This window comes from Rhinopithecus bieti, unplaced genomic scaffold (genome assembly GCF_001698545.2).
Source record: "Rhinopithecus bieti isolate Rb0 unplaced genomic scaffold, ASM169854v2 scaffold_15296, whole genome shotgun sequence".
Lineage (NCBI taxonomy): Eukaryota > Metazoa > Chordata > Mammalia > Primates > Cercopithecidae > Rhinopithecus > Rhinopithecus bieti.
This window is the reverse complement of record NW_016809075.1, coordinates 4,157,994-4,170,854: the sequence shown is the minus strand read 5'-3', so window position 1 is coordinate 4,170,854 and position 12,861 is coordinate 4,157,994. Positions and strand designations below refer to the sequence as shown.

Genomic DNA, 12,861 nt, shown 5'->3' with positions numbered 1-12,861 from the left:
TGTGCAGAAGCTCTTTAGTTTAATTAGATCCCATTTGTCAATTTTGGCTTTTGTTGCCATTGCTTTGGTGTTTTAGTCGTGAAGTCCTTGCCCATGCCTATGTCCTGAATGGTGTTGCCTAGGTTTTCTTCTAGGGTTTTAGGGTTTTAGGTCTAACATTTAAGTCTTTAATCCATCTGGAATTAATTTTTGTATAAGGTATAAGGAAGGGATCCAGTTTCAGCTTTCTACAGATGGCTAGCCAGTTTTCCCAGCCCCGTTTATGAAATAGGGAATCCTTTCCCCATTCCTTGTTTTTGTCAGGTTTGTCAAAGATCAGATGGTTGTAGATGTGTGGTATTATTTCTGAGGCCTCTGTTCTGTTCCATTGGTCTATATCTCTGTTTTGGTACCAGTACCATGCTGTTGGGCCTGGCTGATTTTTGTAGTTTTCGTAGAGATGGAGTTCCACCATTTTGGCCGGGCAGATCTCAAACTGCTAACCTCCATAATTACACCTGTCTTGGCCTCCCAAAGTACTGGAATTATAGGCATGAGTCACCACACCTGGCTGCTACCATGATTTATTATCATTACTTATTGTAAAACAAAACTTAAAACTTATCAGCTTAAGGAATTTTACATGTACAGTTGAGATAGTTTGACAGATCTATGTAAGTTCTGTAAGATGAATTGTATTTTGCTTATTGCAATTATCCTGAGGTGAGGTTTCGTGCATATTGCAGTATGGAGCAAAATGTTATTTTCTTTTTTTTTTTTTTTGAGATGGTAGGCTGGAGTTCAATGGCACAGTCTCGGCTCACTGCAATTTTTGCCTTTCAGGTTCAAGCAATTCTCCTGCCTCAGCCTCCAGAGTAGCTGGGATTACAGGCATGCGCCACCATGCCTGGCTAATTTTGTATTTTTAGTAGAGACAAGATTTCTCCACATTGGTCAGACTGGTCTCCAACTCCAGCCTCAGGTGATTGACCCACCTCAGCCTCCAAAAGTGCTGGGCTTATGGACATGAGCCACAGCACCTGGCCAAGATGTTACTTTCTAAGTATAAATAATATCCCGTTGTATGTATATACTTAGGACATTTTGTTTATCCATTCAGCCATCAGTGGATATGTGGGTGGCTGCATTGCTCATTCCTGCCATGCCAGGAGGGTCGTATAGTGATTGAATCTATGCTTCTTACACCTGGGTATCTCTTAGGAGTTTCTTGTTTGCCCTCTTGTGTGCTTAGGGTGCCGGACTTTTCTTAGGAATGGCCCCTTTGCCCTTCTTAGCATCTATCTAGCTACATTCTGACAGGATAACTGTGAAGTGAGTGAATCCTGGGCATCATAATGGAAGTTTCTTTCTACTTAGGTGTTTCTCCTCCTCTCTGCTTATATCTAGCATGCCTGTTTGGGGTGGTCCCTGGGGGTGTGGGCTTTCCCCTGGACTTCCCCTCCTGCTCTTGACTAGCTATCTGCCTTCTCTAACAATGTCATCAAAGATTAGACTTTGGGAACAGACATTTTCAAGGAAACACAGCCTCAGGACTGCTAACGTTAACTTTTTTCTGCATATTAATTCATAGGACTCTGTTATGACAGGTGCTACAGACCCACAGTCCAAAGAGACATTAGGGACAGCCCAGGCAGCTCACTTTTCTCCCTGGATTGTAGCAGGACAGGCCACAGATACAACATCTCAGACACCGGGTTAGAGAAGGAAGTGGCTTTATTTGGCCGGGAGCATCAGCAGACTTGTGTCTTAAAAACCCAGCTCCCCGAGAGAGAGAGAAATTCCTGCCCCTTTTAAAGGCTTACAACTCAGGGGGTCCACGTGAAAGGATCATGATTGATTAAGCAAGGATAGGGTGCGTAACTGGGTCTGCACGCATCGGTAACAGGACAGAACAGAACAGAACAGAGAGTTTCACAATGCTTTCTCATACAATGTCTGGAATCTATGATAACACAAGTGGTTAGGTCAGGAGGTGATTTTTTTTTTTTTTTTTTGAGACAAAGTCTCACTCTGTCACCCAGGCTGGAATGCAGTGGCTCGATCTCGGCTCACTGCAAGCCCTGCCTCCCGAGTTCACACCATCCTCCTGCCTCAGCCTCCCGAGTAGCTGGGACTACAGAACTACAGGTGCCCGCCACCACGCCTGGCTAATTTTTTGTATTTTTAGTAGAGACGGGGTTTCACCGTGTTAGCCAGGATGGTCTTGATCTCCTGACCTCGTGATCTGCCCGCCGCTGCCTTCCAAAGTGCTGGGATTAAAGGCGTGAGCCACTGCACCTGGCCAGGAGTTGATTTTTAACTACCAGGCCTAGGGTGTGGCTGTCTATTGATCCCATTTCTGCTTTCCTTTAACTTTTGCCTCCTCTTTCTTTTTTTGAGGTATGAGGTAGCAAGCAAGGGAGCAACAAGCAGGTTTCTATTATTATTATGATTTCTTTATAAGCATTTTCTTTTTTTTTGAGACGGAGTCTTGCTCTGTCGCCCAGGCTGGTGTGCGGTGGCACGATCTCCGCTCATTGCAAGCTCTGCTGCCTCCTGGGTTAACGCCATTCTCCTGCCTCAGCCTCCCTGGAAGCTGGGACTACAGGTGCCTGCCACCACGCTCGGCTAATTTTTTTGTATTTTCAGTAGAGACGGGGTTTCACCATGTTCGCCAGGATGGTCTCAATTTCCTGACCTTGTGATCCGCCCACCTCAGCCTCCCAAAGTGCTGGGATTACAGGCGTGAGCCACCGCGCCCAACCTTTATAAGCATTTTAAATCCTCCTAGTGCTGGAAACCATTTTCCAAATACGGATTTAGGATTAAACCCATGCCAAACCTGTACAGGCACATGTGCCACCTTTGTTATGTCCTTAACTATATTTTTGACTACTTGCCCTTGATTATTTATATGCAGACAGCAATTGGTTAGGTTAAATTTTCCATAGACCCCTCCTTTAGTTGCTAGAAAGTAGTCTAGTGCCCATCTATTTTGATAGATAGCATTTTGCATCTGGGTTTCTTACTGGGCTAAAACAGTTAAAGCTCTGCCAATTTTATTAGTGTTTATTTCTAAAATAGCTTGTAACCGTATGATCCGGTTGAGCATGTAAATGGGGCTTTCTTTTTTTTCTGTTTTAGCTATTTTTTTTTACTTCTATTGCCTAGAAAAGAACTAGTTTTTAAATCTTATTTCAAAGATTGTGATCATGGGAGGCTCAGATGGGTTATAGTGCACATCAGGTCGGGCATTTCCTGGGTCACACACTGTACTGAGTGTTGTTATACAGGCAAGTTCCTTGTAAAGTTCCTAGGCAGTCATAATAACTATAAAACAGGAAGATTGTTTTAACTTGTAGCCCTACCTCAGTAACCTGATGAATACACTGGGAACAGTCTTCCATGGGGGGAAAATCAGTTGAAGTCCTTATTGTTGAAGTCCAAATTTTAAGGAGAATGAGTCCCATGACACGTTTCCTCATGCTTCGGCCTCACGTAGACCAGTCAACTTCCAGATGTGACCGGAGCAGGGCTCGGCATCTTTTTCAGAGTCACTTTGCATGGGTTCTCTGGGCCTGGTCTCGCCTCCCCGGTCTTAGGCACTGAAGGTTTTACATAACCGTGGTGGATCCAGGCCGGGGTTCCTTCTACCTTCACGGCAGTGGGAGTGGTCTGGTGTCCCTTCCACCATGGGCACAAGGGGGCTACATTCCAGTCCTTGACCCACACTCGATCACCTGGGGAGAAAGGGTGAACTGGGGAGAATAAGCTAATGGGGCATTTCTCATTTACCCAGGCTGAGATTGTTTGTGTAATTTTTCCTAAGGCCTGTAGCTGTCGCTGTAACTTAATTTCACCTAACTCTCAGGGAGTGCCTGGAAGTCCCCATAGTTTGGGAGGAGGTCTATGATATAGTATTTCATAAGAGGAATATCCTGTTTTTCTAGAAGGGGTAAATTTAATCTTAAATAATACCATAGGGAGAGCTTGCACCCACTTTAATCCTGTTTCTTGACACGCTTTCCCTAAACTATTTTTGATAGTCTGACTCATCCGCTCCACCTTTCCGGAACTCTGAGGTCGGTAGGCAGCATGCAGTATCCATGTGATCCCCAATACCTATGCTGTTTTCTGTACCAAGTCAGCCACAAACACCAGCCCGTTATCAGAGCCGATTCATAAGGGCAGTTCAAACCTAGGAATAAGATCTCGAAGAAGCACACGGGTTACTTCACCAGCTTTCTCAGTTCGCATTGGATAAGCCTCCACCCACCCACAATAACTAATAAATACTTGCTATCTTCACATTTTGGCATTTCTGTGAAGTCTACCAACAGATCTTCAACGGGAGCTGCTCCATAAGCTTGTATGCTGGGCGGGATGGTTGGATCCTGCCTTGCATTGTGTTGGCAGGTAATACATCGCTGTGCCACTGTTTGGCAAGGTCTGATAAATGTGAGATGTAGAAGTACTGGCCTAACAACTTTTCTTTTTTTTTTTTTTTGAGACGGAGTCTTGCTGTGCTGCCCAGGCTGGAGTGCAGTGGCCGGCTCTCAGCTCACTGCAAGCTCCACCTCCCGGGTTCACGCCATTCTCCTGTCTCAGCCTCCCGAGTAGTTGGGACTACAGGCGCCCGCCACCTCGCCCAGCTAGTTTTTTGTATTTTAGTAGAGACAGGGTTTCACCGTGTTAGCCAGGATGGTCTCGATCTCCTGATCTTGTGATCCGCCCGTCTCGGCCTCCCAAAGTGCTGGGATTACAGGCTCGAGCCACCGCGCCCGGCCTGGCCTAACAACTTTTCAAGTGACTCCTGGCCTAGATGGGTGGTTTTATGCACAGCCACTATGACTGCAGTTCCCAGCAGCTGTGGCACAGCTACTCTCCCATCCAGTAACCGGATCCATCCTTCTTCCATCACCTGTCCTCCCTCTGCCTGGAGAAAGTCCTTTTCTTCTTTAGAATAAGTAGGTAAAAGGTAGGCCACTGACCTTGGCCAGGGCCCCACAGTCTGGGTTAGAACTCCAACTGCCGTTTTTTTCTTTTTCTGTCACGTACAGTGTAAAAGGCTTTGTCAGATCAGGTAGCCTCAGGGCTGGGACTGACATAAGTTTTTCTTTTAACTCATGAAAGGCTCACTGTTGTTGGGATTCCCATTCAAAAGGTTCCCGGCACCCGCCTTTGTGACCCCATATAGAAGTTTGGCCAGTACTGCAAAGTTTGGGATCCACAGTCTGCAGAACCCTAAGAATTCTCTCACCTGCCTTCTGGCTTTAGGCTGCGGTAGGCTGCAGATGACCCGCTTTCTTTCTGAGCTTGATTGACCAAGCGCAAGTCCTGTACTGGCCTGTGGTCCTTGGTCCCCAGCTTGGGAAAAGGCAGGAGGGGAGTGTTCCATGGAGACTGACAAAGGACTATAATTCCAAAGGCTCTCAGGTGCTTGAGATGGACCTGGATACCTTCAAGAGCTTCTTTGGGGGACCGGGTACTGTTTTTGCCTGACCAGCTGGGCCCCAGGCTTAACTTCTCTAAGTACAGGGGTTTGGTTGACTGCCAGCCCTGGAGGGTTATCTTCCGCCCACACCTTTGACCACCACTTAGCCAGAGCTGGTCTTGTCTCTTAGCCTGGCTTGGTTAAGAAAAGTCTTCCTTCCTCCTCCCGGGGGACCGTAAGGGCCATGATGACTCCCTTTCCAGGTAACTTTAACTGTAAAAGAGCTGTGCTTTGTAAAAGAGATGGTGGCTCTCAGCTTGCTAAGCAAGTCCCTTCCCAGCAAGGGCAAGGAGCAGTTGGGAATGTACAAGAACTGGTGAATTACTTCATGTCCCCCTACAGTACAAGTCCAGGGCAAGCAGAAAGCTTGTTTTGCCGAGACTCCTGTGGCTTCGATTATATCAATAGTCTTTTTGGATAAGGGGGCGACCGGGCTGGTTACTACTGAATGTTCAGCACTAGTATTGACAAGAAACTCAATGTCCTTGTCCCCAACTGTCATCCTGACCATGGGCTCATTGGGGGCACCTGAGCCCAGTCCCCCTTAGTCCAGTAATCCTTCTGCCCGATTAAACAAGGCCCTTTCGTCCTTGCCGGAGACCCCTCTGGCTTGGAGCCATTTTGTTTCTTCTTTAACTGGGGGCGCTTGTCTTTCCAGTCTTAGGTTGTAAACGAGCTGCCAAGGGAGGGGTTTCTCCTGCAGCTTCACATTCTCTCTTGTCTGCTCTGGTTGGTCTAGGGGTGTATGTGTCTGGTGGAGGCACAGGTGCTGTGGGCTCAGGAGTGGGGAGTCTCTCTTCCAGGTAAGGGCAGGGGGCATTGCTGGTGCCATTTCCTGCCATGGGTCCTCTGACATTGGGTCAGATGGAACTTTAGGAGCTGACTTCCCTCGGCGGGTGGAGTGAAATCCCTCGTGGGCTATCTGTCCCTTTGCCACTAATAGTGCTGCTGCCTGTCCTGTCAACCACGGGTGGGGGAGTGTAAAACCAGCTGTAACCAAGTCTCTATGTACAGGAACTGGTCTGGATGCCCTGGCTTACAGGTAATCTTGTGCCATACCTTTGAAATAAGAGACCTATCCAGGCTTCCTTCTGATGGCCAATCCACCTCTAATGCTGGCCAGTCTGTCTCACACCAAGTTCTAAGTTTTCCTGGTGTTATAGTAACTCCATAGTCTCCCTTAAATCCCTTTTTGAAAATTTTTTTAACATAGTTCCTAGTGGGGTGGGCTTGCCTTGTGTCTGACCCATTTTTCTCTCGAGACAAGACAACACTCACACTATAAGAGGGAAAGGGTAAAGGTCACTCACTTGTCTAATTCACACTAAATCAAAATCAGAACCAAAGCCGAAGTGCCAATAAGGGCACGCCTGTTCGTCAAGCACTTCAAGCAAAGTCAAAATCAAAACCAAAAACAAAGTGCTGATAAAGGCACACCGTGGGTGATCAGGCCACACTTCCACTCAAATGGAGTGGGCAAGTTCCCAAGACTGGTCTTACCGTGTTCCAGATGTCCAGACTCCAAGTTCCAATTCCTTCCTGGTGTTCAGCCACTGTGTTGATTCTCCATGAGGGCCTGCCATGCACTGCTCTGGTGAGGCGTTCCACTGGTGCAGTTGCCTACCTGGGAGCACTTTCAGGATCCGCATCACTCAAGCTGGCCAGTGTCCCCTGCAGGGATGCTCCACGGGGCAGGCTTAAGCCACCTACGGGGCTGCCTCGGCCGTCTGCTAGTCACCTTGCTTCTCGGTCAGGGAACCAAGAAATGTAGCAGGACGAGCCACAGACAAAACCTCTCAGACACTGGGTTAGAGAAGGAAGTGGCTTTACTTGGCTGGGAGTGTTGGCAGACTTACATCGTAAAAACCAAGCTCCCTGAGAGAGAGAAATTCCTGCCCCTTTTAAAGACTTACAGCTCTAAGGGAGTCCACGTGAAAGGATCGTGATCGATTGAGCAAGCATGGGGTGCATAACTGGGGCTGCATGCATCATTAACAGGATAGAGCAGAACAGAACAGAGTTTCACAATGCTTTCTCATACAATGTCTGGAATCTATAGCTAATACAAGTGGTTAGGTCAGGAGTTGATTTTTAACTGCCAGGCCTGGGGTGTGGCACCAGACTGACTATTGATCTCGTTTCTGCCTTCCTCTAACTTTTGCTTCCTCTTTCGTTTTCTGAAATATGAGACAATAAGAGAGGTGGTCTCCTTCCTTAGTTTCAGCGAAAACACATTTTCGTATCCTACCACTGTTGCCTACCACTTGTTCAATTCTAGCATCACAATTGCTTTATGAACTAGCTGGACACGGTGGCACATGTCTGTGGTTTCAGCTACCGAGGAGACTGAGGCATGAGAATCATGTGAACCCAGGTGGCAGAGGTTGTAGTGAACCAAGATCGTGCCATTCAACTCCAGCCTGGGCAACAGAGAGAGACTCTGTTAAGAAAAAAAAAAATTGCTGGCTGGACACAGTAGCTCACGCCTGTAATCCCAGCAGTTTGGGAGTCGAAGCAGGTGTATCACCTGAGGTTGGGAGTTTGAAACCAGCCTGACTGACCAACATGGAGAAACCCCATCTCTACTAAAAATACAAAATTAGTTGGGCGTGGTGGCTGATGCCTGTAATCCCAGCTACTCGGGAGGCTGAGGCAGGAGAATCACTTGAACCCCGGTTGTGAGCCAATATCACGCCATTGCACTCCAGCCTGGGCAAAAGAGCAAAACTCTGTCTCAAAAAAATAAAAAAGGGCCGGGCGCGGTGGCTCAAGCCTGTAACCCCAGCACTTTGGNCTGGAAACTTTCAGGAACCTGACCTCTATAGGTAAGGATGACAGTATTCCTTTCCTCAGTGCATTAGTGAACCAGTGTTTCTAGCTCATCAATGTTGCTGAGTGATTTTGAACACAGACAGGAAATACTTTGATGAATAAATAAGACATGGCTGCAGTAAATCATGGGCATAGAATCTAATAATTTTTTCACAATTTTATACGCTTCAGGACTATTTTTCTGTGTCTGTATTTTAGGAAAAAAGTGGAAAGACCAGAACATTGAATATGAGTACAAAATCCCCAGAAGAAGCTTCAGGTAATTTGCACTTACAAGAGAAAGCAGTGTCTCTCTACACAATCTTAGAATATGAGAATATGTTGAAGAGAAGTAAAACAAAGAACGAGATCCAGCTTCAAATTCGTTTTTTCTTAGAATATTTTCTCAAAACACATATATTTAAATGTGACTGAGGCTGAGGGCTCACTCCTGTAATCCCAGTCCTTTGAGAAGTGGAGATAGGAAGATAGCTTGAGGCCAGCAGTTCAAGAACAGCCTGTGCAATATAGCGAGACCGTATATCAACAACGGCCAAAAATGAGCTGGGCATTGTGGTATTCATCAGCAGTCCCAGCTACTCAGGAGGCTGAGGCAGGATGATCACTTGAGCCAGTAAAGGCTGCAGTAAGCTATGATAGTATCACAGCACTCCAGCATGGGCAACAGGACAAGTACCGGACTCAAAAGAAAAATGACATAGAGTATTTAGTAATTATAAAACAGTTTACATGGGAATAGTATTAAGCCCCTTATGAATATTTTTTAAAACAATAGGTATGGCTGGGTCATCTTGTAGAATATGTCCAGTCACCTTTAAACAATTCAGCCAGGGCAGAAAGCCTATACTTTGATGGACAGGGTTAAAAATGCAAGTACAATACTTGTTGATGAATATAAAATTGCTTATAAACAAACCCTTCATAGTGTGCTTCTCATGTTTTACAGGAGTCTCATAGAAGAGAAAGTCAATGAAATTAAAGAAGACAGTCATTGTGGAGAAACTTTTACCCAGGTTCCAGATGACAGGCTGAACTTCCAGGAGAAGCAAACTTCTCCTGAGGTAAAATCATGTGACAGCTTTGTGTGTGGAGAAGTTGGCATAGGTAACTCATCTTTTAATATGAACATCAGAGGTGACATTGGACACAAGGCATATGAGTATGAGGAATATGGACTGAAGCCATCTAAGTGTCAACGACCTAAGAAAGCCTTCATATATCGCCCCTCCTTTAGAACACAAGAAAGGGATCGCACTGGGGAGAAACCCTATGCTTGTAAACAATGTGGAAAAACCTTTATTTTCCATTCAAGCATTCGAAGACACATGGTAATGCACAAAGGGGATGGACCTTCTAAATGTAAATTTTGTGGGAAAGCCTTCCATTGTTTCAGTTTATGTCTTATCCATGAAAGAACTCACACTAGAGAGAAACCATATGAATGTAAACAATGTGGTAAATCCTTCAGTTATTCTGCTACCCTTCGAGTACATAAAAGAACTCACACTGGGGAGAAGCCCTATGAATGTAGCAAATGTGATAAAGCATTTCATAGTTCCAGTTCCTATCATAGACATGAAAGGAGTCACATGGGGGAGAAGCCTTATCAATGCAAAGAATGTGGAAAAGCATTCGCGTATACCAGTTCTGTTCGTAGACATGAAAGGATCCACTCTGGGAAAAAGACGTATGAATGTAAGCAATATGGGGAAGCCTTATCCTATCTTATAAATTTTCAAACACACAGAATGAACTCTGGAGAAAGACCTTATAAATGTAAGATATGTGAGAAAGGCTTTTATTCTGCCAAGTCATTTCAAACACATGAAAAAACTCACACTGGAGAGAAACGCTATAAATGCAACCAATGTGGTAAAGCCTTCAATCTTTCCAGTTCCTTTCGATATCATGAAAGGATTCACACTGGAGAGAAACCGTATGAGTGTAAGGAGTGTGGGAAAGCCTTCAGATCTGCCTCACAGCTTCGAGTGCATGGTGGGACTCACACTGGAGAGAAACCCTATGAATGTAAGGAATGTGGGAAAGCCTTCAGATCTACCTCACACCTTCGAGTGCATGGTAGGACTCATACTGGAGAGAAACCCTATGAATGTAAGGAATGTGGGAAAGCCTTCAGATATGTGAAGTACCTTCAAATTCATGAAAGGACAGAAAAACACATAAGAATGCCCTCTGGAGAAAGACCTTATAAATGTAAGATATGTGAGAAAAGCTTTTATTCTGCCAAGTCATTTCAAACACATGAAAAAACTCACACTGGAGAGAAACCCTACAAATGCAAGCAATGTGGTAAAGCCTTCAGATGTTGCAATTCCCTTCGATATCATGAAAGGACTCATACTGGAGAGAAACCCTATGAATGTAAGCAGTGTGGGAAAGCCTTCAGATCTGCCTCACACCTTCGAATGCATGGTAGGACTCACACTGGAGAGAAACCCTATGAGTGTAAGCAATGTGGGAAAGCCTTCAGTTGTGCCTCAAACCTTCGAAAGCATGGTAGGACTCACACTGGAGAGAAACCCTATGAGTGTAAGCAATGTGGGAAAGCCTTCAGATCTGCCTCAAACCTTCAGATGCATGAAAGAACTCACACTGGAGAGAAACCCTATGAATGTAAGGAATGTGAAAAGCATTCTGTAAATTCTCTTCTTTTCAAAACATGAAAGGAAGCACAGAGGAGAAAACCCTATGAATGTAAGCATTGTGGGAATGGATTCACGTCTGCCAAGATCCTTCAAGTACATGCAAGAACACACATTGGAGAGAAACACTATGAATGTAAGGAATGCGGAAAAGCATTCAATTATTTTCTTCCTTGCATATACATGCAAGGACTCATATGGGAGAGAAGCCATATGAATGTAAGGGTTGTTGGAAAGCATTCAGCTAGCCTGGTTCCTTTTATGGATGTGAATAGACTCACATTGGAAGGAAACGCTATGAATGCAAGCAATGTGGCAAAACTTTCACATGTTCCAGTTCTTTTCGATACCATGAAATGACTCACACTGGGGAGAAACCCTATCAATGTAAGCAATGTGGTAAAGCCTTCATTTTACTTCTTTTCAACGTCATGAAAGGACTCACATGGGAGAGAAACCCTATGAGTGTATGTGATGTGGGAAAGCATTTCTTCTAGTTCCCTTCAATATCATGAAAGGATTTACACTGGAGTGAAGCCCTATGAATGTAAGCAATGTGGGAAAGCCTTTAGATCAGCCTCGCACCTTCAACAGCATGGAAAGATTCACACTTGGGAGAAACCCTATGAATGTAAGCAGTGTGGGAAAGCCTTCAGATCTGCCAAGATTCTTTGAATACAGATTAATGAATGTAAACAATTAACTTTATCATAACTGTATACTAACATGTTATTTTAAATAATTAAGAAGCTATAATAAAATATCCTATTGGTTTTATGTATTAGATCAAGCTTATAATGTTACATTGTTATTATTTGGACTTTGTGAGTCAGTATTACCATGTGGATAAAATGCCAGACATCTTTTCCTCATGGAAATTGTACTTTTGCACCAGGCACAGTGGCTCACGCCTGTAATCCCAGCACTTTGGGAGGCTGAGGCAGGCAGATCATGAGGTCAAGAGATCGAGACCATTCTGACCAACATGGTGAAACCCTGCCTCTACTAAAATACAAAATTAGCTGGGCGTGGTGGTGCACACCTGTAGTCCCAGCTACTCGGGAGGCTGAGGCAGGAGAATCGCTTGAACCTGGGAGGCGGCGATTGCAGTGAGCAGAGATCACACCACTGCATTCCAGGCTGGCAACAGAGCAAGACTCCATCTCAAAAAAAAAAAAAAAAATGCCAGGCGCGGTCTCTCACACATGTAATCCCAGCACTTTCTGAGGCCAAGGCGGGTGGATCACGAGATCAGGAGATTGAGACTATCCTGGCTAACACGGTGAAACCCCGTCTGTACTAAATATACCAAAAAAAAAAAAAAAATTAGCCGGGCGTGGTGAGGAATATATGTGAGTTGACCCCATGGAGGAACTGGGAGGAGGTGGAGACCTGGAAACTGTTGAGTTTGAATAAAGTTTTCTTCTGTTATGAGCAAAGTAAATCCATAAAGGAAATGCATGCTAAGGTAACATATAATTATAAGAACTCACCATATCCGGCAGCTCTAGAATTAATTAAATTATTGTATATGGAAACACTGGGTAGTAAACTGATTATTCTCCGGTAGAGAACCATTTGTCCCTGCTTTTTCTGTTAAGTGTTCACCACTTGCATCATTGGCTGACAACACCTGGTTTGTCATAGTTTCACATTACCTTAAACAGATGCCCAGACTGGGCACGGTGGCTCACATCTGTAATCCCAGCACTTTGGGAGGCTGAGGTGGGAGGAACACCCGAGGTCAGGAGTTCAAGATCAGCCTGACCAATCTGGTGAAACCCTGTCACTACTAAAGGTACAAAATTAGCCAAGCGTGGTGGTGCATGGCTGTAATCCCAGCTACTCGGTTGGCTGAAACAGGAGAATCATGTGAACCTGGGAGGTGGAGGT

At 45.1% G+C, this 12,861-nt stretch overlaps 1 protein-coding gene across 1 annotated transcript; it reads left to right on the top strand.

Annotated features, from left to right (window-relative positions):
- Window positions 1-8,258: 8,258 nt before the first annotated feature.
- Window positions 8,259-11,758, top strand: LOC108539630 (zinc finger protein 700-like). The gene is given in 7 exon segments (XM_017888455.1): window positions 8,259-8,298; window positions 8,504-8,564; window positions 9,252-10,954; window positions 10,957-10,980; window positions 10,983-11,003; window positions 11,006-11,134; window positions 11,137-11,758. Coding segments are annotated over 5 exon segments (1,782 nt in total). The 5' UTR covers window positions 8,259-8,298; window positions 8,504-8,564; window positions 9,252-9,426; the 3' UTR covers window positions 11,217-11,758.
- Window positions 11,759-12,861: the final 1,103 nt, after the last annotated feature.